General features: G+C 39.1%; 1 protein-coding gene across 1 annotated transcript in view; it reads right to left on the reverse strand.

Annotated features, from left to right (window-relative positions):
- The window catches only part of LOC101852966 (condensin-2 complex subunit D3), a 51,744-nt gene extending 30,601 nt beyond the window's left edge, over positions 1–21,143 (reverse strand). Inside the window, exons 1-21 of the mRNA XM_013089334.2 lie at positions 21,066–21,143; positions 18,351–18,518; positions 17,569–17,654; positions 16,650–16,725; positions 16,367–16,444; positions 15,787–15,905; positions 14,795–14,896; positions 13,732–13,859; positions 13,228–13,324; positions 12,045–12,154; positions 11,314–11,425; positions 10,519–10,605; positions 10,077–10,146; positions 8,446–8,533; positions 6,758–6,921; positions 5,949–6,191; positions 4,647–4,780; positions 3,579–3,694; positions 2,797–2,910; positions 1,566–1,634; positions 775–877 (exon numbers count right to left, since the gene is read on the reverse strand). Of these exons, the coding sequence (XP_012944788.1) occupies positions 775–877; positions 1,566–1,634; positions 2,797–2,910; positions 3,579–3,694; positions 4,647–4,780; positions 5,949–6,191; positions 6,758–6,921; positions 8,446–8,533; positions 10,077–10,146; positions 10,519–10,605; positions 11,314–11,425; positions 12,045–12,154; positions 13,228–13,324; positions 13,732–13,859; positions 14,795–14,896; positions 15,787–15,905; positions 16,367–16,444; positions 16,650–16,725; positions 17,569–17,654; positions 18,351–18,518; positions 21,066–21,129 (2,328 nt within the window). The 5' untranslated portion in view covers positions 21,130–21,143. The remainder of the gene's footprint in view (positions 1–774; positions 878–1,565; positions 1,635–2,796; positions 2,911–3,578; positions 3,695–4,646; positions 4,781–5,948; positions 6,192–6,757; positions 6,922–8,445; positions 8,534–10,076; positions 10,147–10,518; positions 10,606–11,313; positions 11,426–12,044; positions 12,155–13,227; positions 13,325–13,731; positions 13,860–14,794; positions 14,897–15,786; positions 15,906–16,366; positions 16,445–16,649; positions 16,726–17,568; positions 17,655–18,350; positions 18,519–21,065) is intronic.
- Between the last annotated feature and the right edge of the window lie 2,588 nt (positions 21,144–23,731).

Below are 23,731 nucleotides of genomic sequence, written 5' to 3' on the forward strand. Positions count from 1 at the left end.
ACATTTTCCCGCAGGTTTGGGAATTTTAATAAAATTTTTATTTTTGATTCAACACCGTTCACGCCATTTAAAGAGAACGTTTTTGTGTGGATTTTACTGAAAAACATGGATTAAAGGCACAAAAATGTAAATGTTCAGTTACCACGGACTCTTAAGCTAAGGAAATAACTAATCTTTGGCGGCCATTTTCTCACTAATTTTACCTCTGAAAACAAGTGACCCCCACCTCCTTCTTTCGCAAATATCTCGACTTGTACTCAAGATAAATGGATATTTTTTTCATCCAAATAAAGACAAGTGAACAAGCTTTAAGATGATACCAATAACTCTACATGCCCAAAAATTGACGAGAGCCTGCCTCACAAATGATTAGAGAGATTGAAAGAAAGGAGAAAATGGTGTGATACTTTCAGATATGTCTCTGAAATTGTCATCATCGTTATTATTATTACCATAAAGCGCCATATTCAAAACAGACATCAGTAATCATAGTTTGATATCTATTTGTGAGGTGATAAAATGATTTATCGCAATCCAAGAATGGAGATATCGACCAAAAATCGACACTGGGGTCAGATTAATAGATAAATAGATAACTGACGCTATTTTCTTTAAGTCTAACATGTCTTTTAGTATTCCATACTAACAAACTGTACCAACTTCACCTACAAAGTTGATGTATCAATTTCCATTAAGCAGAAATCCGAGAAGTAACTCATTTTGTCAGCACACCTCACATTTCTTGGCTCAGGTGTCATAAATAACATAACATACCTGATCATTTGGGCCACCCACGTGGCTTTCCAGCGCAGACACCATGGACTGTTTGAACTTTTTCAATCTGGCCCAGTGTTGACAAGCTTTCTGGAGATGGCGTCTGAAAAAACCCCCAACCCCAGCAGAGAAAGCTAATGATTTCTGAACCTGGTCTTTATTAGAAAAAAGGTGAAAGTTGAAAGTTCTGTTTCAGGCCTGGCGCTCATATGACCGTAAAACCTCACTAAAACTAAAAAGTTTCCGGCTCCTTATGAAGGACATTGTATTAGCCTTGGCAAAGGTATTTTATCCCATCTTCCTCAAAAGTTCAAAGTTGCAGATTAGTACTATGTACTAAGTAAAGAATCAACATGACGTGAACATGCTGCAACACTGTACATCATCCCCTTTGAGGAAAAGAGAGGCTAAAGTGAAATAAATAGGGTTAGAAAATTATTTGCAAACATTCCATCAAAGGGGACATGCAACAACAAATAAAACCCCCACTATATCGCCATCTTTAATATCTTAAATGAATGGCTATTGCACATTAAAATCCAACAATTATACTAACAATGAAATTGTCAAATAATGCAAAAAAAATAAAAATAAAAAAATAAAATAAAGCAACAAATTGTATAACTAAACAAACTGAACATTATATTTCTTTAACATATTACTCAAAACTGGTATTCAAATGTGTTAATCCTATTGCTACATTGGGACAACTTTTTAAAACTATAATTATATTTAATCATAGTTTGCACAGGTCACCATTTAATGTCCCTGGAAATATTTGCCAGTCTTACCTTAATGCTTCACCTCCTTCTTTTGAAATGATGTTCAGCAGAGCCCATTCAACAGCAGCATCAGAACTCCTGATAAACAATAAAAAAGGGAAAGTTTTGCTTGCAGATTCATCTTTCCAGTCGATGAAAAATTCCAAATTATACAATACATTACCAACACCTTGTGGTTACAGATAAACGTGAAGGAAACAAGACACACAGAGAGAGAAGAGAAAGTCAAAAATATGGAAAACTAGCTGGACCCCTTTCGATGAAAGGAATGATCGCTGCATTAACATCAACTGAAAGCCATTGTTCTACTATATTTACACTCTACTGGAATGGAGGAAAATTTTTTGCCAGATGCAAAAAATTAGAAGGTCTAGATAAAGAGATATATCAATTGATTCTCTATTCTGCTTTCATCAGTGCGCACGGCTAGTGAACAGAAATCTCGCTGGTTTACCAAGGCGTCTTAGAAGACGGACTTTCCCCAGGATTAGATCTAAACGGAGCTATTGAAAAACTGAATATTAAACTACAGTGATTTTAGGCTCCTCAATAAAACTGTGCACCCTTTAAATGATTCTGAACCACCGTTAATTTTTGTCAAATTCGAAAGTTAAGTGGTTGGGAAGTTTTAAGCGGCCAATGTGAGGAACTATCACAAATATAATATGTATAGATATCATCGAAAATAGCCCCAAGGCAAATTAAGGACCAGACAGGTACAGGACAAGTGGGGGAAAAAAATGGTGTTAAAAGTTACCACGTCTCAGTGGGCAGCCTCCGTTATTTATTTCCACCAAAAGAGAGACAACTGTGCTCAACAGCTACTTATGTCATTAGCGCATCATGTCAAAGAAACGCCAACCCATTAACAACCCAATTGAACTACCAACCACACAAGTCATCATCATCATCATCATCAAAACCCGGCAAACCTAAGTTTTAACCCTTTGCCATCATATTTTAGTTTAGTTTTAGTAGAGGTTTCACGGCGCTCGCAACTGCATAAGGTCACATGAGCGCCAGAAGATTTGAGGTGTTACAAGAGAGTAACAAACATAAAAAAGAAAAAGGGGAGATAAGGACAATAGATGTTTGATAGAAAAGAAGAAGCAAACCACACCAGAGTACCCGCCAACCACCCACCATCATATTTTGGGGAAAATCCAAAGAAACTGGGTGGTAAACATCGCCAATCGGTGAGAGAAGGCGGCAAAGTGTCAAGTACCGCAATTCCGCTCACCTATTTCGTGTCTGAATCTTCTGTAGGATTGTCTCCTCCAGCACATCAAAGCACTTCTCCTGAACAGACGTCTCTTTGTCCATCACTTGTGGCATGAGGCCAAACACCCAGGCTCTGGTGGAAGGGGAAATATCAATAAACACTTTTAGTTTTAGTTGAGGTTTTACGGCACTTGCAACACAATAAGGTCATGTAAGTGCCGAAGATTAGAGGTGTTACAAGAGAGTAACAAACACAAAAAATAAGGAGGGGGAGATAAAGACGATAGATGTTTGATAGAAAAGAAGAAGCAAACCACACAAGAGCACCCGCCAGCGACCCACGATTAACACTTTTGCTGCCCGCTCTATACTTCTAAGAACACACACAGGCTCTTTGTTTTAGTAGAGTTTTTACGGCGCTCGCAACTGCATAAGGTCATATGAGCGCCAAGGGGTGGATGTCAACAGAGAAGTCCTTACAGGGAATCAGACTTACTCTGCTCACCTCTCTAGCAATAAGGAAAAGCATAAAGCCTGCTTCGACTATCAAGGCACCCCAGAAATAGCTGATCACAAGAGTGTGACAAACATACAAAAGAAGAGGAAAAATGACGATAGTAAGGATTAGGAAAGAAAAAGCAGCAGTTCCCTGTTGCAGTTCAGGCACAGTTATGAGCGTGACATTGACGAATCATCCTATTTACAATTACAATTCTACTGTGCACAAGAACTCGAGATGTTAATGCATACGAGACCCCCTATTCCTAGCAGGTACTTATACACAAACAAGGAACAACCTACTTCTGGAAATTGGCGTCCGTCGGGAAAGCCTCCAGCAGCTCTGCCAGACATTGCACCGCCTGCTTCCTCACAGAGAGGGCCGGGTCTCGGCAGCGTGACCGCAACACGTCCAGGTCCTGGGTTCGAGTTTGAGGAAAGAAACAAATCAACACAAATACGGCCAGGGTTTTTTTTGGGTACATTATGAGTAAGTAAGCGCTTTACGGCACTTGCAACACAATTAGGTCATATAAGTGCCGAAGATTAGTGGTGTTACAAGAGAGTAACAAACACAAAAAAGAAGGAGGTGAGAGAAAGTCGATAGATGTTTGATAGCAAAGAAGAAGCAAACCACACCAGAGCACCCGCCAACCACCCACTACAAGAGAGTAACAAACACAAAAAAGGAGGGGAGATAAAGACAATAGACGTTTCATAGGAAAGAAAAAGCAATCCACACCAGAGCACCCGCCAACCACCCACGGAGGAAAAGAGGAGGTGGTCGTTTACACGTTTACGGGGCTCGCAACTGCATAAGGACATATGAGCGCCAAGGGGTGGGTGTCAACAGAGAAGTCTTTACAGGGAATCAGACTTAGACTGCTCACCTCTCTAGCTTCAACAGCACAAGGTCTGCTTCGACTATCAAGGCACCCCAAAATAGCAGGTCACAAGAGAGTGACAAACATACAAAAGAAGTAGAGGAAAATGACAATGGTAAGGATCAGGAAAGAAAAAGCAGCAGTTCCCTGTTGTAGATCAGGCACAGTTATGAGCGTGACATGAGTCAGCCCATTTACAATTCTACTATGCTTGAACAAGAAATGTCCCCCCTTTGGGAATGGCCTAAAGACACTTCAGTCAGTGGCACTGCCCCAGTGGGTTGAAAATTCTGTGACCAGTATCGCTTTTGTGCACAGCTTTTAAACATGCACATGTGCCATCAGTACCAGACACAAAGCAAAGACCAATACTACGGTAGAAACAGCATCATCTGTTGTGATGAAAAAGAAAAAAAAACAACCCGAGCAGACTATTCACAAGAAATAAACTGACAGACGCAAAATTTTTCTGAAACATTTCACTCACCTCGGATCGATAATCTGGCACTTCAAACTGAATGACCCGCTGCAACGCTTGGAGGGCAAATTTTCTCACCACCACTTTGGAATCCTGCGCGCGTCGTCGAAACATGGAGACGACACCCTCTGGATCAGGCAAATCTGGGGAACGTCCCAATGTTTCAGGTTTGTTTTAGTAAGAGTTTTACGGCGCTCGCAACTGAATAAGGTCATATGGGCGCGCGAGAATGGTTGGTTCTGTTCACAACAGTACACTGCAGAGCTCGATTCTGGTCTACACCTCTTTTTAAAGGTTAAAATACAAAAAATTTAATGTAAATAAACTAATTTAAAAAAACTTTCTAAATAATATTACATTTTTTGAAAACAGATCTTGCAATTTTTTGCATCTAAAATATTTCCTTCGGGTTTCTACGAAGTATAGACATTCTGTTAAAATGTGTCTAATGGGAGTTTCAGGTTTGAACAGACAAAATGATCAAAACTCTAAAACAAACAATACCTAGTTCTCTGAATCTTACACCAATCATACTTTTTATTTGCTGCGTGTCCTTTTCCAAAAGTATAAACATGTATTATAGATCTAGTCATATATGGTTTACTAAAAGACAGCATTTATTATTACATTCAATTATTCTTCTCGTTCATCTCTAAATGAACATCCTTGTCTCTAGTGCGATAAGATGCTGTCCACAGCAGGTCCTCCAGGCTCCCATAGAGTTTTGGGTCTCTCTGCCTAGGGTTGGGCAAATATTTCGTTCTAAATGCCATTCAATAATTCAAATGACTTCAAAATTCCTTGTGAATCATTTTTTTCTCCTCAAATTTTTGAAATTACTTTAAATAATAACTCAGAAGTGGCCTGAACGCGGGACTATCTGGACATTTGGCAGCCTGGAAGAAGTAGGAACAGACCACATCTCAACACCTGTCAATCTTCCACAAAAATCTCCCACACATATGATCACACATATGATGACACAAACCTCCCACACATATGACCACACAAACCTCCCACCATATGATCACACAAACCTCCCACACATATGATCACAAAAATCCCCCACACATATGATTACACAAACCTCCCACACATATGACCACACAAACCTCCCACCATATGATTACACAAACCTCCCACACATGATCACACAAATCTCCCACACATATTATCACACAAATCTCCCACACATATGATGACACAAATCTCCCACACAAATGATCACACAAACCTCCCACACATATGATCACACAAAATCTCCCACACAAATGATAGCACAAGCACACGCCTGTGTACCCAAAAACTCACAGGGATTGAAGCCGGGGGTGAGCTCCATGTTACAGAAAGACCTGAGAACACAGGCTTGGGGGGTGCCGTCGTCCGCACCACCAGGGGGCGCCACAGCCGCAACGTCGTCGTTCCTGTCGCTTGTTTGCGCACTCTGCGCTTCTGTTTCATTGGCCAGTTGCTCAGAGGAGGTGCCATCGGGAGCCTGCTGAGGACGCTCACCTCCTTCATCACCAACAGCACCATCTGCATTGTTGGAGTCTTCTGTAACACAATAATTTTAAAAAACCCAAAAAACAACTTAATAATAATAATAATAATAATAATTTTAAAAATACTAACAACCATAGATTTTTTGTAATAAATTTGGTGTGACTGTAATGCCTCGAATCAACCCAACAAACTTCTTGAATTTTACCATCAAGGACAACACAGACTACAGAGGGAGTTGAACTAACATCCTGTATGCGCATGGTAAAGAGCTGAACCATAACACCACCTTATAAGTTTTGGATGCAAGGCAGTGGGGAAAAGGGGAAAAAAAAAAAGAAGATTTTTAACACCCCAATCCACACAGTTTTTATCATTTAGGAGGTAGGCTTCTAATCCTGCCTGTCAGGGCCAACCCAGGCTGAGAGGGATACAACATTCCAGCAGAAAGACACAAAAAATTAAGAGAAAAATTCACCCAACTCAGGAATCAAACTGAAGTCTCCTGCACGCAGCAGCAAAGTTCCTAACTGCTACACCACAGACACCGGTGTGGTGAAAAGTACTCTTATATACCAGTACCACATAACAGTGCAAAAACAGGATCCCATCAGTCTTACCGGTGCCACCTTTAATGGAAAGAAATGGAGTTGGTACAAATTGCTTTGCCGTCGGTCTGTTGGAGGCAGCGATCGGTGTGATGACTTCCTTTACAGTGCGAACGATGTCTGTGTGCTTTGAGGTGGTGCAGGCAGAAAACCCAGCCAGGGCTCTCGATCTGATGCTGAAGAAGGAAGTGAAGATAAACAACATTTCAGCGCGGATATTGAAGAAGAAAGTGACGATAAACATTTTAGTAAGGATGTAGAGGAGGAAAGTGATAATAAATATTTTAGTAAGGAGGTAGGGGAATAACGTGAAGATAAACATTTTAGCATGACTGTTGAGGAAGAAAGTGAAAATAAAAAGCATTTTAGAAAGGATCTAGAGGAAGAAATTGAATATAACATTTTAGCAAGGATCTTGAGAAAGAACGTGAAGATAACATTTTAGCAAGGATCTTGAAGAAGAAACTGAGGATAACATTTTAGAAAGGATCTTGAGGAAGAAACTGAAGATAACATTTTAGAAAGGATCTTGAAGAAGAAACTGAAGATAACATTTTAGCAAGGATCTTGAGAAAAAACGTGAAGATTAACAACATATTAGCTAGGAAATAACACGACCAATTTTTTATGCTGAGGAAGAAAGCGAAACAGAACAATCTATTAGCAAAGAAACAACGCCACCAATTTTCTGATGATGAGGAAGACAGCGAAACAGAACAACATATCAAAGTAACAAGGAAAGAAAACCCACCAACTTTCTTAAACGATTTTTTAAGTTACTGTAAAACTATCTCTTTTTAAACTACTGTAAAACAATCTCTTTCTAAACTACTGTAAAACAATCTCTTTTTAAACTACTGTAAAACTATCTCTTTTTAAACTACTGTAAAACAATCTCTTTCTAAACTACTGTAAAACTATCTCTTCTTAAACTACTGTAAAACTATCTCTTTTTAAACTACTGTTAAACAATCTCTTTCTAAACTACTGTAAAACAATCTCTTTTTAAACTACTGTAAAACTATCTCTTTTTAAACTACTGTAAAACTATCTCTTTTTAAACTACTGTAAAACTATCTCTTCTTAAACTACTGTAAAACAATCTCTTTTTAAACTACTGTAAAACAATCTCTTTTTAAACTACTGTAAAACTATCTCTTTCTAAACTACTGTAAAACAATCTCTTTCTAAACTACTGTAAAACAATGTCTTTTTAAACTACTGTAAAACAATCTCTTTTTAAACTACTGTAAAAGTATCTCTTTTTAAACTACTGTAAAACTATCTCTTCTTAAACTACTGTAAAACAATCTCTTCTTAAACTACTGTAAAACTATCTCTTTTTAAACTACTGTAAAACTATCTCTTCTTAAACTACTGTAAAACTATCTCTTTTTAAACTACTGTAAAACTATCTCTTTCTAAACTACTGTTAAACAATCTCTTTCTAAACTACTGTAAAACAATCTCTTTTTAAACTACTGTAAAACAATCTCTTTCTAAACTACTGTTAAACAATCTCTTTCTAAACTACTGTAAAACAATCTCTTTTTAAACTACTGTAAAACAATCTCTTTTTAAACTATTGTAAAACAGTCTCCTGTAAAACAATCTCTTTTTAAACTATTGTAAAACAATCTCTTTTTAAACTATTGTAAAACAATCTCTAACGACAAAAGCGTTCAAAGAATAAACCCCACCTGGCATTTATGTCAGAACATCGACTCAGCATAATGCATATCATGCTCTTGTGAGAGGCAAATTCTGCCATTTCAGCAGGTACGTCAGCTGGAAAAAGAGTGTAAAATTCTAATTGAAGCCATGACATTGCACAAGCAAACTACTACGTTCACATGGACCGACTTCTGACATAAGTAGCCTACTCAAAAAAATGCAGCTTGAGAGTTTTCCAGATTTACCATTCCAATGTAATGGCTTCACGTGTCAAATCAGCAAAATAGCCCATTACATAACAATGCCTCTTCTCCTGTCACCATCAGCTGTACACCACATAAAATCCCCCGGCCCAGCAGTAAAAGAAATCAGGTTTTTTTCCAGTTTTAGTAAGTGTTTTACAGCACTTGCAACATAATAAGGTCATACAAGTGCCGAAGATTAGAGGTGTTACAAGAGAGTAACAAACCCAAAAAAGAAGAAGGGGAGATAAAGACGATAGATGTCAGATAAGAAAAAAAGAAGCAAACAACACCAGAGCACCCGCCAACCACACACAAAAGAAATCAGAGCCAGCCGTTTTCCTACTGTGACATAACACACAGAATACATACAATTGTCGAACACAACAATTTAAATGAACGCCCCCCCCCCCCCCCCAAAAAAAAAAAGAAAAAAAAAAGAACCACCCATTCATTGCACTAAGAAAGTAACAAAAAGGTTCGCTGCACACAGGCTGGAGGTGCAAACTCTCCAGTGATGGGAGGAGTACATTTGAAACAAACACCTGCACTCAAAATGTTTGTAGAGGGGTTATAAAGTATTAATCCTTTGTTAATTAATGTACTTATTTATTTTGAGGACTGTCTCTCCCCTATATCCTTCTTTCTGTCCTATCTTCTTTACTCTACAGTAGAGGTAGGCAAAATCCGGATAACCAGACAATCCTCAATAAGTGCATTATCCGAATTCAGACTCTTAACTCTCTTTCCTGACCCGTTTGCCAAAGTGGGTGCACCCATTTGTTGAAGTGAAGCTAACCCATTTGTCGAAGTGGTTCTAACCCATTTGCAGAATTAGCTCATAACATAGTACTTACCGAAGAGGTGCACTGACATATTATCCGGATTTTACTAAAGCGACTCATTGCCCAGCCCTACTCTACAGCTGGGCCAAGAAACAGCTTTCAGACTGATCTGCTTGTGCCCAGCAGTGCCAAAAACTCATCCAAAAACAAAATCAAAAGCAATCCGTAACCATCACAATACAGTGTAACGTTCACATTACCGTCGAACCCGCTCCTATGACCACCTGTATACTATAAGACAATCACCTGTACAAAGTGCTCTACTTCTTATCACCTCTCCCTCTCCTCCCTGGGTTTTTTTTTTTTACATCATAATGACACTTTTTTTTTAGAGCATCGGAGCAAAGGAATGAATGGAGAACCATGATCGCCGATGTCTGTCGCAGATCTGGCACTGGATGATGATGATGAATGACACTGTGAGAGATGTCTACCTGTCTAAGTGTGAGACTTTTTCTCCTTACAATGGGAGGCCGTCTACGGTAATTTCAACTGTACTTTTTTAGCTGTAAATTCAATAATAACACAACACGCCTGTTTGTGAACTGTTCAAGACACACAACGACTTACCTGACATTCTCCTCTCTGGAAGATCTAGCAAGAGGCTCATCACATCCAGGATAAAACTTCTCTGACATACCTAGGGGGGGGGGGGGGGGGGGGGGGGGGGGAGAAGGGGGAGAAGAAGCTCATCATTGGGGAAATTTGAGATGCTTATAGATTATAGTTTCCTCATATATATTCCTTCTCATCTTCCAAATTTATGTAATAACTTCATATCAACCAAATTCTACTCATATCTTTAAAATTAATGTCACACCTGCCTATTTTTAATTACGACCTCACAAACTGCAGATTTCATACCTACCAACATTCATTCCAAGTTCACAAATTCATTTCATTCATTCAAATTTTTTTTTTAAATTTTAAAGTAGAGGTTTTAATTTACGGCGCTCGCAACTGTTTCTAAAAGTAGAAGGCGGCGCTTACCCGAAAGCAAAATGGTTCCTACCTTTTTGTGCTTGGACAATCGCTTGAGCAACTGCAGCATGGAGGCGTAGTCTGCGTCCGGTAGACACTCCAGCAAGTCGCAGACAGACTGAGAGAAGGTAAGAGAAGAATCATGAAACCAGAAGGCCAGGCTTTTGAGTAATCGTGTGTTCACTGTTAATGGTGAATGAATGGAGCATTTTGGGTGAGGGGAGGGGGGAGGGAAGAAAGAGTGGGGAGAGGAGAAAGAGGGAGAGGGAGAGTGTGACGGATGCATATGGCCTGACATTATAAAGAGATTAATACTTGAAAAGAAGACGAAAACACACAACCGCTTTATTGCCTGTGTGCCGGTGAATCGATTTTATTGTTGTTTATTTTGCACTGAAATCTCATGCGAATTCAAAAAGAGACAAAATGTGACGTATCAAGGAGGGGAAATAATTGTGATATTAAAGAACCGTTATTTCAACATTCGCAAAATAGTTCATTCTCATTTTACATTTCATAACGTCAGTCATACATTACAGAGAAGAAGAGGGAGGGAGAGAGAGGGAAGGAGAGGGAAGGAGAGGGGGGGGGGAAGGGGAGAGGGAGGGGGGGGGAAGGGGAGAAGGAGGGAGGATGGTTGAGAGAGAGAGAGAGAGAGAGAGAGAGAGAGAGAGAGAGAGAGAGAGAGAGAGAGAGAGAGAGAGAGAGAGAGAGAGAGACTGAGTAGACAGAACTTTGTAATTCTAAGGTAGCGAAATAAAAGAAAGAGGAGAGATAAATACGACAGACAAGACATTTGATAGAAGAGAAGGAGGCAGACACCCACCTGGGCAGCATAGGATCTGTACTCCGACTTGTCTGGCACTCTGAAGGCAATTCGCTGAATCAGCGTCTTTACTGTAGTGAGGTACCTCTCCCCTATCTCTAACAATAGGTGTCTGAGTGGGGGGGTGGAGGGGGAGAAAAGAGAAATCAACAAACAGTACAGTTTCCAAGTAGGCAAGTCATAAATATAGTCTGAATAGAGACTGCAAACAAGATTGAAGACACACAACCATTAATTGAGATAAGCAGCCAGTTAATATAACTGTGCATCCTTTAAATGATTCTGAACCACACCTTTAATATTTTCAAATTCGAAAGTTAAGTAAGTGGTTCAGAAGTTTTAATCAACCAAAGTGACAAACTTTCACAAATATAATATATAGAACAGATAGGTGGTCAGTGGGGTGTGTCCTTGAGAAAGACACGGCAACCCTAGCTCAAAATACAGGGCGCTGCACAGTGGCATGTTTGTAAACTGTTTTGTATTTGTGTAATATCGTGTGTTTATGTATGTATTTATGCATGTATTAAAGTATGTCCGTATTTATAATTATGTATTTATGTATGTAAATGTATGTTTGCCATTGTAAAACAAAGTGCCCTTGCGGGACAAATAAAAAGTGTAATTTATTTTATTTATATTATAATTATTATTATATTATTATTATTATTATCATTAATATCATCATGATCATCAGTCATTCCTCCCAGCCCCACTGCACAGTCACTCACTTGACAAAGTTCAGGGCTTGCTGCCTCATGCGCAGCACGGACACCACAAGGTTAGGGAACAGCTTGCCGTCCTCAATCATCAGGACGTGTCCTAGCAACAATTTGGTCACCTGAGAAAGAGAACACAAATGCTAACAGGTTCCCACCCAACAAAATCCTGAACTTTTCAATGCCTGTGAGAAACGCACACACCAGAACTCAAAATTTTAAATAAAGACCATGTCTTAATTTTAATAAGAATTTTACGGCACTTGCAACACAATTAAGTCGTGATATTATAAAAGAGCAACTTGCAAAGAAAAAAAGGAGGACAGATAAAGACGATTGATAGGAGAGAAGGAGCAAACCCGACCAGAGCACCTGCCAGCTACCAACTCATGTTGTCTAATGCACCTTGTATCAATAATATTATGAAATAATGGGAAAAATAAGGACAATTTCAGAAACCAACAACAAAATTCGAATAACTTTAGTTCTAACACTTTTTTGTGCAACAAGGAATGACCTCCTATTCACCAAACATGTTCAACCATGCAGAATCTCTTTTACAGCAAAACTTACATTTGTTTACAAACGCTGAAAGGTAAACTGTATACTATAGTAAGTTCACAATTTGCAAGCATCACACTAAGAAGGAAATTGCAAGCCTATTTTTTGTTTTAGTAGAGGTTTCACGGCGCTTGCAACTGCATTAGGTCATATAAGCGCCAGAAGATTAGAGGTGTTACAGGAGAGTAACAAACATAAAAAAGAAGGAGGGGAGATAAGGACGATAGATGTTTGACAGGAAAGAAGGAGCAAACCACACCGGAGCAAACCACACCAGAGCACCCGCCAACCACCCACCAAGCCTGTTTCTTCTGGATATGTGTGCGACCACCAAAACAAGAAAAGTTCATTGAAAAATATTTTGATGTTTTAGTTTTAGTAAGAGTTTTACGGCACTTGCAACACAATAACGTCATATAAGCGCCAGAAGATTAGAGGTGTTACAAGAGAGTAACAAACACAAAAAAGAAGGAGGGGAGATAAAGACGACAGACGTTTGATAGGAATGAAGAAACAAACCACACCAGAGCACCCGCCAACCACCCACAAATATTTTGAACATACAGATTTTGGTAACAGAATCAAAAACATGAAATAATCATCACTCTCATTGACACAACAACAGAAGACTTACATCAGTCGACAGAGCAGACACGTGGCCATGAAACGGCTGGCACAACAACGACATGGCCTTGTACGCCAGCGTGGTCGTACCACACCGAGGACTGTCCCTGCGAACAATTGAAAAAATCGTGTTTGTTTGTTTTAGCAAAGTTTTAGTAAGAGTTTTGCGGCACTCGCAACACAGTAAGGTCATATAAGTGCCGAAGATTAGAGGTGTTACAAGCGAGTAACAAACACAAATAAGAAGGAGGGGAGATAAAGACGATATATGTTTGATAGGAAAGAAGAAGCAAACCACACCAAAGCACCCGCCAACCACCAACATGGTCTAATTAGCCACCCGCATCACTCTCATCACAGGACAAAGAAACGTAGACAAATACATGTACAGTGCAAACATGACCATTTGTGACAACAGAACAATTCCAGCTGCTGGACCCACACCCACACCAAAGAGCCCACCAACCACCAACAAAGACAAGAAGAAGCGATGGAAAAAAAAATTTGTAAGTACCAGTTGCCCATTTCCACGGGAGCAGATTCTGGTTCCATGCGTGTCAAGGTCACCAGGACAGCCAACAGCTGAGTAGCGGTGGACTCAGACTGGCGTAGTGAAAACTTCTCACAGATCAGCAACACGTCCTGGGGAGAGATCAGAAAAAATAACAGACGTCAACACAAATTTTGCAGCATTAGGCTTAATACTTGTTTTACGCTAATTCAAGGTCACAGATTTCAAAAATGGCATCAGTTTTTGAATGCATATTACACCCAGTTTTAGTTTGACGGAAAAGTGGCCTATTTTCAAACCAATATACGGCAAAATTCAGGATTTTTCAAACAGCATAGCCTGTCGTTTGAAATTTAACCTCGCTTTGAAGAACTAGATTTCCTTGTTGATCTATCAAATATGTGACTTTTCATCCATACTAATTAGCTGATCAACAGTAGTTACATATCACTGAATTAATAAAACTTCTGTCTGCACCTCTTGCACTACATTTTCGGACACAATATATGAGAAACTTTCTGATCTTTACATTTTCATATATCTCTCCCATTAAGCATGCATTTTCCCACTTTACAATTTTTCAGTCAAGTGATAAACCAACTTCAATCAGATATCATTTGTAAGCTCCAAAATTCAATCACACAATTCTTTATGCTTCCCTCCCGGCAGCACAAGAGCAGGAATATAAAAAGAGAGTAGAGACTCTTTTGAAAAAGTATTAAAGTAAAATTCTAAAAAATGGCCATAGAATTTAGGGAGAAAATGTAAAACAATTAAACATTTGGAGCCCTCAAGATAAAAAGAATACTTTGCTTTAAAAAAGCACATGATGGGAACAGTATCAGAGTCACTGACTTACTTGCAGCAGATTATGTGTTTGAAAAGACACCTCTTTGTATGTAAAATCAAAAAGCATTCCTTCAGTTTAAATCAGGCTTGATTTTACAAACAAGTCCCTCTCCCTCTTAACATGATGTAGAATTTAAAAAAAAAGAAAACAAGATAAAGTACGCGTACCAAACCCACAAAGAAAATTCACGATGACACACAAAATTGGGGAAACTACCTGTAAAAGCTGTGCGTACACCAGGTCTAATCTCCGGACTTCCTCCGTCGTCAGTTCCACAGAGTCATCATGGTCCTCGTCTAAGTCTTGACTGTCAAACAGCTGGCGAAGGAAGAACAAGAAGGAGTACAAATGCTGATTAAAAAAACACAACCAAAAAAAACCCGTAGCTGAACAAAAGTGAAAAATAATCACAAATTGATAGTCTATAAAGCTTAATATTATACTTCTTTTTTTTTTTTTTTTGGTGGGTTGCAAATTTTTATCAAATGAGGATGGCTGAATCAATAATTATGAGAAGGAAGAGTTTCTTTTTTTAAAAGGATCAACTTCTTTGACTGTGAAAACTGACACAAGGTGGTGTTAACTGAAAGAAGTACACCTAAGTTTATAATAATGAAGGATAAGGTGCGAATACAAATCAATGGACAGCAATAGCTAGTGAGGAACAGACGGACAGGGGCAGAGAATGAGGCTCTGCGCTCCTACATAATAGCTGTGAAGCCCGTAGAGCATGCTGTAAAGCATGGATAGACCAGACCATCAATGATTTATTTATAGAGGCACCAGCCATCCATGTCCAGGTGCTGTTTTAGCCTTTTTTTCCTGTATTCGGATTAATAATATCTTTTTGCCAATTTATTGGTTCCGCTTCTATGCACCCCATATCTATGGTTCTCAACCTGGAAATCGCCTATAATTTGCTGTAATTGCCTCCCCCCCCCCTCATAGTGTCATCATTTATGTTACCGTCTATTTTTATCGATAACACGTTTATGGATTAAGGGCAGTATTAATGATAATTAAGAAAAAAACAAAAAAAACAACAATTAAATGATAAATAAATAAATAAATACATACATAAATAATAAAGCATGGATATGAACTACATGAATGCAATTATTAATGTAATAATAATTAACATCATTATTACATTATGGCAACTTGGCAGCTTCTTGAATAAGGAAACTATCGTGACCCATACAACTTACCTCAATAGAGGACTGATCAGAGTTTCTCTTCGCTCGTTTACGACCTTTCCCTCTCTGAGACTTCTGACTCTGCTTCACGGGGGATTTGTTCTTCTTTCTCTTCCCACCACCTCCCAAATCTGCGGAAAAAAAAAAAAAATAAAATAACCCCAAACAAAACAACATAAATGAATACTACAGACAGCAAATGTTACCAAGACCAAAGGATGCAATGAATAAATGTCGCTGTAAACAATTAAAAAGGTCCAAATAGCGAAACATTATGAAAACTGTTTCAGGCATGTCATTGTCAAAATCAGGGAATGTAACTATCTCAAACTGTCAAGATTATTTTCAGATATAAAGGTTTTCAAATAAACAGTGAAGGTTTTCAAATAAACAGTGATTGAAAAAAAGGTGAAATCGTATGGGTTTAATGCCCCTATCAACACTATTAGGTTATTTAAGGGGCGAGACCTCCTAGTTTAACATCCGTCTCCAATAGGACAGACAGTGATTTGCAGAGCCTGCATTAAATAAAACAAAAAGTGAGATAAAACTCCATACCAAATATATGTACACAGCTTAGTTAGGAACATACCAGTTTTGTTCCATTTGTTTAACAGACGACAGGCTTGAAGAAACAGCTCAGGGTTATACATCTGGAACGCTGAGCTACCTGAAATATGAACACAGAAATACAAATTACAACATTATAGAATAAAATGTCATTCATGTACTGTTTTAAAGCATAACAGTTGTAAAACAAATTATGTACTTTTAATTTTTTAAATAAAGAGAATATGCTGGCCTTGATGAAAAAAAAAGGTGAATCATTCTTGTGCACTGTTCATTTCTACATTATTCTAAACTATAAAACTTACCAGGTAAAGCTATCAGCTTCAGATACACAGAGGCAGAAAGAATGCCGGCAATACGCTCACTGCAACTCACAGACACCTGAATCAAAAGTCACAAAACACACGAGATCAACGACTAGAGCATTGCCTAGACATAAAGTATACAATAATGAGCGACAGTGGTCGACGTGGACATCAACAACTTAACGGCGAATCAAATATTAACAACCAGAGCATCACTGGGTCAAAAACAGAAATACAACAACGAAGAAAGGTAAGAGTCACGGTTTAAAACAACTGATTCGTTGGATCAACAACTTTACAACAACAAAAATAACAGCAACAACCAAAGATAAGATTTAAAGGGTTTTAGTTTAGTTTTAGTAGAGGTTTTACGGCGCTCGCAACTGCATAAGGTCGTATGAGCGCCAGAAGATTAGAGGTGTTACAAGAGAGTATCAAACACAAAAAAGGAGGAGAGACAAGGACGATAGATGTTTGAAAGGAAAGAAGGAGCAAACCACACCAGAGCACCCGCCAACCACCCATGATTTAAAGGGTGAAAACTAGAGCATCACCAAATGAATAGCAACAACAGTGATAAAGTATTTGATCACATTTTAAGGGTTTTAGTTTTTTTAGTAAAAGCTTTACGGCACTCACACCACATTTATTTCATACAAGTGCTGAAGATGTTACTTTAAGTAAGAGTTTTACGGCACTTGCAACAAAATAAGGTCATATAAGTGCTGAAGATGAGAGGCGTAACAAGACAATAACAAACGCAAAAAAGGAGAGGTAAGGACGATAGACGTTTGACAGGACAGGAGTCAAAGTGTGAGGATCAGTAGATCATTGAACCAAATAATGACAACAGCTAAAACCAATGATATTGACAAAATAAAGTTAGGATGTAAAAAGTCGAAGGTTTCTTTCCCCTCACCTGTCCTGCACGAAATGTCATATAAGCCAAAAGGGCAACCAAATTCTTGTGAGGTATCTCATTCTCCACCAGAACACTCCAAAGACCTGACAAATAATACAGAGACATAAATACCTGTAATGAAAACTTAGCAAAAAAACAACCATATGTTATTGAAAAATTAATGATGTGCTCAGTTTTAAAGTTAGGAAAAAAAATAATTTAAAGTTTAAACATTCTTCTCTCTCCTGCCCTCTTGTTTACGTAGATGTAGTTTTTCGTTCTTAAGGCAAATTGAATTCACAATTAGACCTTATTACCTGTAAAGGACTATCACATACATCTATTATGCATGATCATACAACCTATGTAATCAGGCTTAGGACATGAATAGTATAGTTGAAGTATGTAAGTGACATTATGTAATCAATACCGATACAAACCAAATAGACCAGTCCATTAAACATATTTGTTTATCAACTTATTCTACAAGTATTTGGGGGGAACACCCCGGAGTAGTCAGTCCCTTCTTTTCAGAGAGCGACTAATGTCCAAGTCTGGCCGCCATGAAAAGTCAACATTATAACAACTCTGTGAGAAATTGTAATGCCAAAATAACAAGATCATGAGATGTATACTGAACTTTACGACAGATGAAATTTATCATTGGTGAGACAGACAGCACACACTGACTAGCCAGGGACAGACGAACAAGGGCACAGAATGAGGCTCTGTGCCCCGACACTGTAGAAACTTTGTTGTCACTGGAATTATATTATTAGGAAAGTATTGAGACAGGCTACCTTCTCCATTGTCATTCTGGTTGTCCAGCTGCAGCCAAGCACTGACGACTTCTCTCACGGTGTCAAGCTGATCAATGAAATAGTCATTTTCCACCAGAGTCCCCTCAGCGGCGACGGGGAGAGAGCTCAGGTCCACAAAATCCTGCTCCCACACGGTCTGTACCCAATCTATATAAAATGGGATGATAATAATATTAAACATAGAGAATATTGAAATTTAATTACGGTCAAAATTGTCAAAGACAGCCACCAATCATTGGGGAAAAGTGTGGCTGCATTAGAAATGTGGCCATCTTACACAGTGTCATTGTAAAGTTTTAAAAAACACATGGGGGGGGGGGGGGGGGGGGGGTGAGGAGGGGAAGTGGTCAATTGTACAGGTGAAATTGTCTCAGACTTAGAGGTGGCCATTACTCATTACAGCAGGCTTGACTGTCGTATTTTAAATGTTTGAACATTCGTTTTTAATATATATGAGATCCTCCACCCTCCAAAAAAGGGCTCTACATTAGTTGTAAAAAAGAGCAGACAAACCAGCCACTGAAAAGAGTCTCATGAGCCAGTTGACAGTTTTCCAGGGTAGTCAAATCAAAATTTACAATAACTTTGAAAGAGCAATGCTTCATCAGCACTGGGCCTAACTTTAGCCGGTATTCTTTTACTTTCCCTCCCGTCTAACATTTACCTACTAGTTGTCCATTTTCTACTTTATATCGATGCGCTGAACACAAACATCAACTTCATTTCCGTTGCAAATGAAAAGCTTTTTAAATATTTGATGCTTTTAATCAAGCTATATCACACTTAGCCTAACTGCGTAGTTAAGTAATTTACGCGCTTTGGACCAATAGGGGAAGGCTCTCCTGAAGAAAAAAATATTCTGGGGGGGGGGCAGTTAAAAAAAAACCCCCCATAATTTGATATTTTGCAGTTAGATTTGAAATTTTCTTTAAAATAATTGATTTGCCACAGTTTTAGTGGCCACAGAAAACAATAGTACTGCAGTTTAACCCCCAAAGCAGTGCATCTCTGTGTTCGGGAGTGAAAGTAAAAATTTACCCCTTAGCCATAGCACCACCTTATAACCTGCACACTTTGCGAAGGAGTAGCAGTAGAAAGGCTGCAGAAAGAGTCAGGAGCCCAGAGGAGGGGGCAAAGGAGGTGAGGGGGTGGGGGCAAAAAGCAGACGACAGAGCATTGCTGGAGAGCAGGAAAGGGGGTGAAAGGAGACAATTTTAAAGAAGAAATTTTTTGGTCGCTACCCGGATTCGAACCCGGGACCTTTGAAAGAGAGGGGGCAGGGGGGGCAAAAAGTTGGAGATGAAAGCAAACGACAGAACGTGGTTGAGCAGGAAAGGAGGTGAAAGGAGAACATTTTAGGGAAGAAAATTTTTTGTCACACTGTCAGGTTTTAACCCAAGACCTCTATCCTATTGAATGAGAGGCAAACACCATAACCTCAAGTCTACGCTAAACCATGAGAGCCCCCCCACCTAGATTAATTAAACGAAGTGACTATTTCTCAGAACGCTCTGGAAAATAAACTTTCACTTGACCTCTATTTCTCCAAACTGTTTCTGTTCTCGAGATATTTTGGTTATTTTCACTTCAGAGAGTTCGGCCTCATCTTTCATTCTGTGAGGACTGGCAAGAAGCATTTTTTGCATCGAATGCAATTTTTTAGTGCTAGAGATTTTTAGATGTCTGAATTATATTCAGATGCTTCAACTGCGGTTGGAGCAACGTTCCAGGACCTTCATTGTAATTGCCTTCAAATGGTACCCTGCGAGAAAATATGACTGCTCGACTTTGGCCCTATTTTGCTTAGTTACCCTTAAAGCAAACTAAATCACAAAAAAATCCCTCCACGCCCCCAAGCTCACCCCGTTCACACCTTACACACACAAGCGGATAATTAGAGAAAGTCATATGTATGTCATTGGCCAACATTTATAGGAACAGCCATTTGGTTTGACGTCATTTGATTCCCACTTTGACTTTGTTGTCAGTCCTGAGTCATGGTCATGGTGGCAACACGATTGCACGACGGCAGCCTGCCGTCTCGGACTACAGTACATTTATTCCGCACAGGGTGTGTGTGAATACTATGAAATTTTATTCGCACAGGGTGTGTGAATACTATGAAATTTTATTCACACAGGGTGTGTCAGTGTGAATACTATGACTATGAAGAAATCATGTTATTCACACAGGGTGTGTGAATACTATGAAATTATATTCGCACAGGCACAGGGTGCGGGAATACTACAAAATATTATTGGCATAGGGCATTTCAAAAGAAGAACGGAAATTAGGCCTCTTCTTTATTGTGTTTGATGGGGCATCATAATCATGGGGTGGTCGCTCGTTACGGAAGTCCTTCCGACCTGAGCATGATTGAGACTGAACCTAAGTTAAAGCCTATCAAGTCAATCAAGTATTGAATACTAACATGTTTTCTTATTAATAATAAGATCTAGATTCTAGGTCTAGATCTAGATCTAGAGTGAATGAAGTTGAAGGCGAAGAATTAGAAGGCAGTAATTTGTAAAAGAGAAGGCCTCTGACTGTGGCGAAGAAGACCTCGACTCCTTTTTAAATTTCAAAATCAGTGGAATGGGGGTGTCTAAAGGAACAACCTCAGCTAAGCCAGGCTTATGGTTATTTTCATTCGTCCCTATAAACTCATCATTTGGAAGGATATAAATTCATTACCATTAGGAAGGGTTCGAAGTAAAAGGGCATCAAATGCCGATAGTGTTCGACCAACATCCGCCATGTTTATAGTTGGCGCCTTGTTTGTTGTCAAAATAATGTCAACCAACATTCGACTTCCGGCCTTCGGCTTTCTTCCTCCAGCGTGGCTAACATACTTCGCATTGTCAATATTATCAGAATTACATTATTAGTATCATAATACATGTTGTGTTTTCCTGCTATACCTTCTTTCTATATAAGGCTTTATCTAAAAAGGTCATGGTTACCGAAATAGGTTTATGACCCAGCCCCCCCCCTCAAGTCATTTAATTGCTGAATATAATATTATATCTTGATGAACACTGATGACAATTCTAAATTCAGTCTAGTTCAGGGGGGGGGGGGGGGGGGGGGGGGCAAACTTTTAAGGAACGTGAGTGTGATGCGCGGCGGGGAAGCATGTAGCCGGTTTGGTTGAGGTTTTTCGTCAGTGTCAAGACGGCCTGCTGAAACCAAAACGGCTATAGTTTTAGGTCAGTGCTATGTACATGGCCAGGACACTTTTTCCCCAGCTGTAGATCTAGGTGTCTGTTTTGGACAGTCTAAATTAAAACATATTTCTTTTTTTTTCTTTCAAACTTCATATTTATTGGAGACACATATCATGCTATTTACTATTCATTAAGCAAAGAAAACAAAAATTGAAAATTGTGCATGTGACGATCTGGCTACATGCAGAAAGGCAAATTTTTACAGGAAGGACAAAAAAACTGATTATTGTTAAAACGCGCAGCGTAATCTTACATGTTTATGTACAAAAGTTTAAGTTATAAGTGCTGGGACCAAATACTCCTTGATTTTTCTTAAATACCACAACCGAGGTGGTAACGCCTCGACCACAACCAATAGTTTTATTTTGCACGTAGCCGAATGACAAAATAGCCTAATATGCAGCACAATGCAGGTGGCCGGTTCTCTGCGCTAAGCCGGTTCGAGCATGACGCTTCCGCGCACAGCCGTGACATGAGGCGTCATGTAGTCGGTTCGGCGCAGCTATGTGCTACTGTTCGCTGTCATTCATTAGCCTAACAATTAGTGTATATCTACCTGGACGACGGCGAGTTATAGGCCTAGTATTTAAACTAATATCTTAACGAAAGCTGACTCGTTAAAACACAATGGTTTAGAATGACAAGTTAAGTGCTTAGACTGACCCTTTCTCAGTAAATTAGTTAACCCTAATGGTTGAGTGTAAGCCTTGTTACTGGGAGGTGTTGGTTCAAACTTTGTTGCCTGTCATTTCATAATGGGGGCTTTATATCTGTAACATTCTAGCAGCTCTCTCGCCTAATATTTGACATTATGCGACCAGTACTAGAAGAAGTCGTTGACCCGGTGCCCAGGAAGATAAGATAAGATAAGATAAGATAGTACTTTATTATCCCAGAGGGAAATTTTCCTTGGCTGTACAGGACCGTAAAAAAATATGCAGGTATACATAAAAAGATTTAAATCATATATATTACTCACATTAAAATTCAATATGAAAGGAGAAGTAAAGCTGACAAAATGTACATATCAAATGCATCATTCAACCACACGCAGGAATTTAAATACTAGACCTTTGGAGTTATATACAGATACATACTCTAAGAGCAACACACATCTATGCTCATTCTGACAAAAGCCTTATGCTAGATGGTATAAAACTTCTTTTTAATGGAAGGCCATTACTGTGAACATATCAAATGGTCTCGGGGTTCTAATCTGGATCGGGGGGTTTATGGGTTCGATTCTAGGCTAAATTAGAATAAAATTTAAAAATTGGTTACTTAATTTGCACCTTATTGTCATGGACATGGTTACAAGACTGTAGTAACATGTATTGTTTGATTGCGCCTTACTGGTAATATGGATGGTAGTCAACTGGCATAATCTGTTACACCGTTAACAAATGTTAGTATTTCTCCGTTTGTCATTTTCCTGGAGCTATTGTAGACAGGCGTTGGGTCAAACTATTCCAAATTTGGTTAGCTTGACCTCTTGGGAGAATTTGGTGGGGCTCACCTCCATGATTCATCTTGTCCGTCACAGAAGAGTGCTCGACTTTCCTTCTGGGTTGGATGGATGCCGGGTCAGAAATGTTGGTATAATCCTTAAAGTCATTGGTGTTACAAAGATTTCACAGGGTACTGATGGGGTTCTTCAACCTCCTAACCCCTAACCCCTAACCCCTAACCCCTAACCCCTAACCCTAACCCTAACCCTAACCCATTCGATACCTCCAATCCTCGATAAATTTTCGATACCTCCAATGCCTGTTCATTAATCGATACCTCTTTGCAGGTCATTATTCGATACTAACATTGCCAGGTATTCGATACTCTTCCTGTCATTAAACGATACCTTCCTGTCACTATTCGATACCTCTCTTCATGCCACTATTCGATACTTCTTTCTGTCACTATTCGATACCTCCCTGTTATTAGTACGTTTTTATTCCATACCGATCTGTCATTTGTACATACCGGCCTTACCCTGTGATTATTTGATATCACGGGAGATCATTATGTGATACATTCCTATCTGTCATTACTCAATACTTTCTAAAGTTCATTACAGTGCATTATTCGATACCTCCTTTCCGGCCATTTATTCATGCCACTTTTGTCAGTACTCGATAC

Source organism: Aplysia californica, unplaced genomic scaffold (assembly GCF_000002075.1).
Source record: "Aplysia californica isolate F4 #8 unplaced genomic scaffold, AplCal3.0 scaffold00931, whole genome shotgun sequence".
NCBI classification, from domain to species: Eukaryota; Metazoa; Mollusca; class Gastropoda; order Aplysiida; family Aplysiidae; genus Aplysia; species Aplysia californica.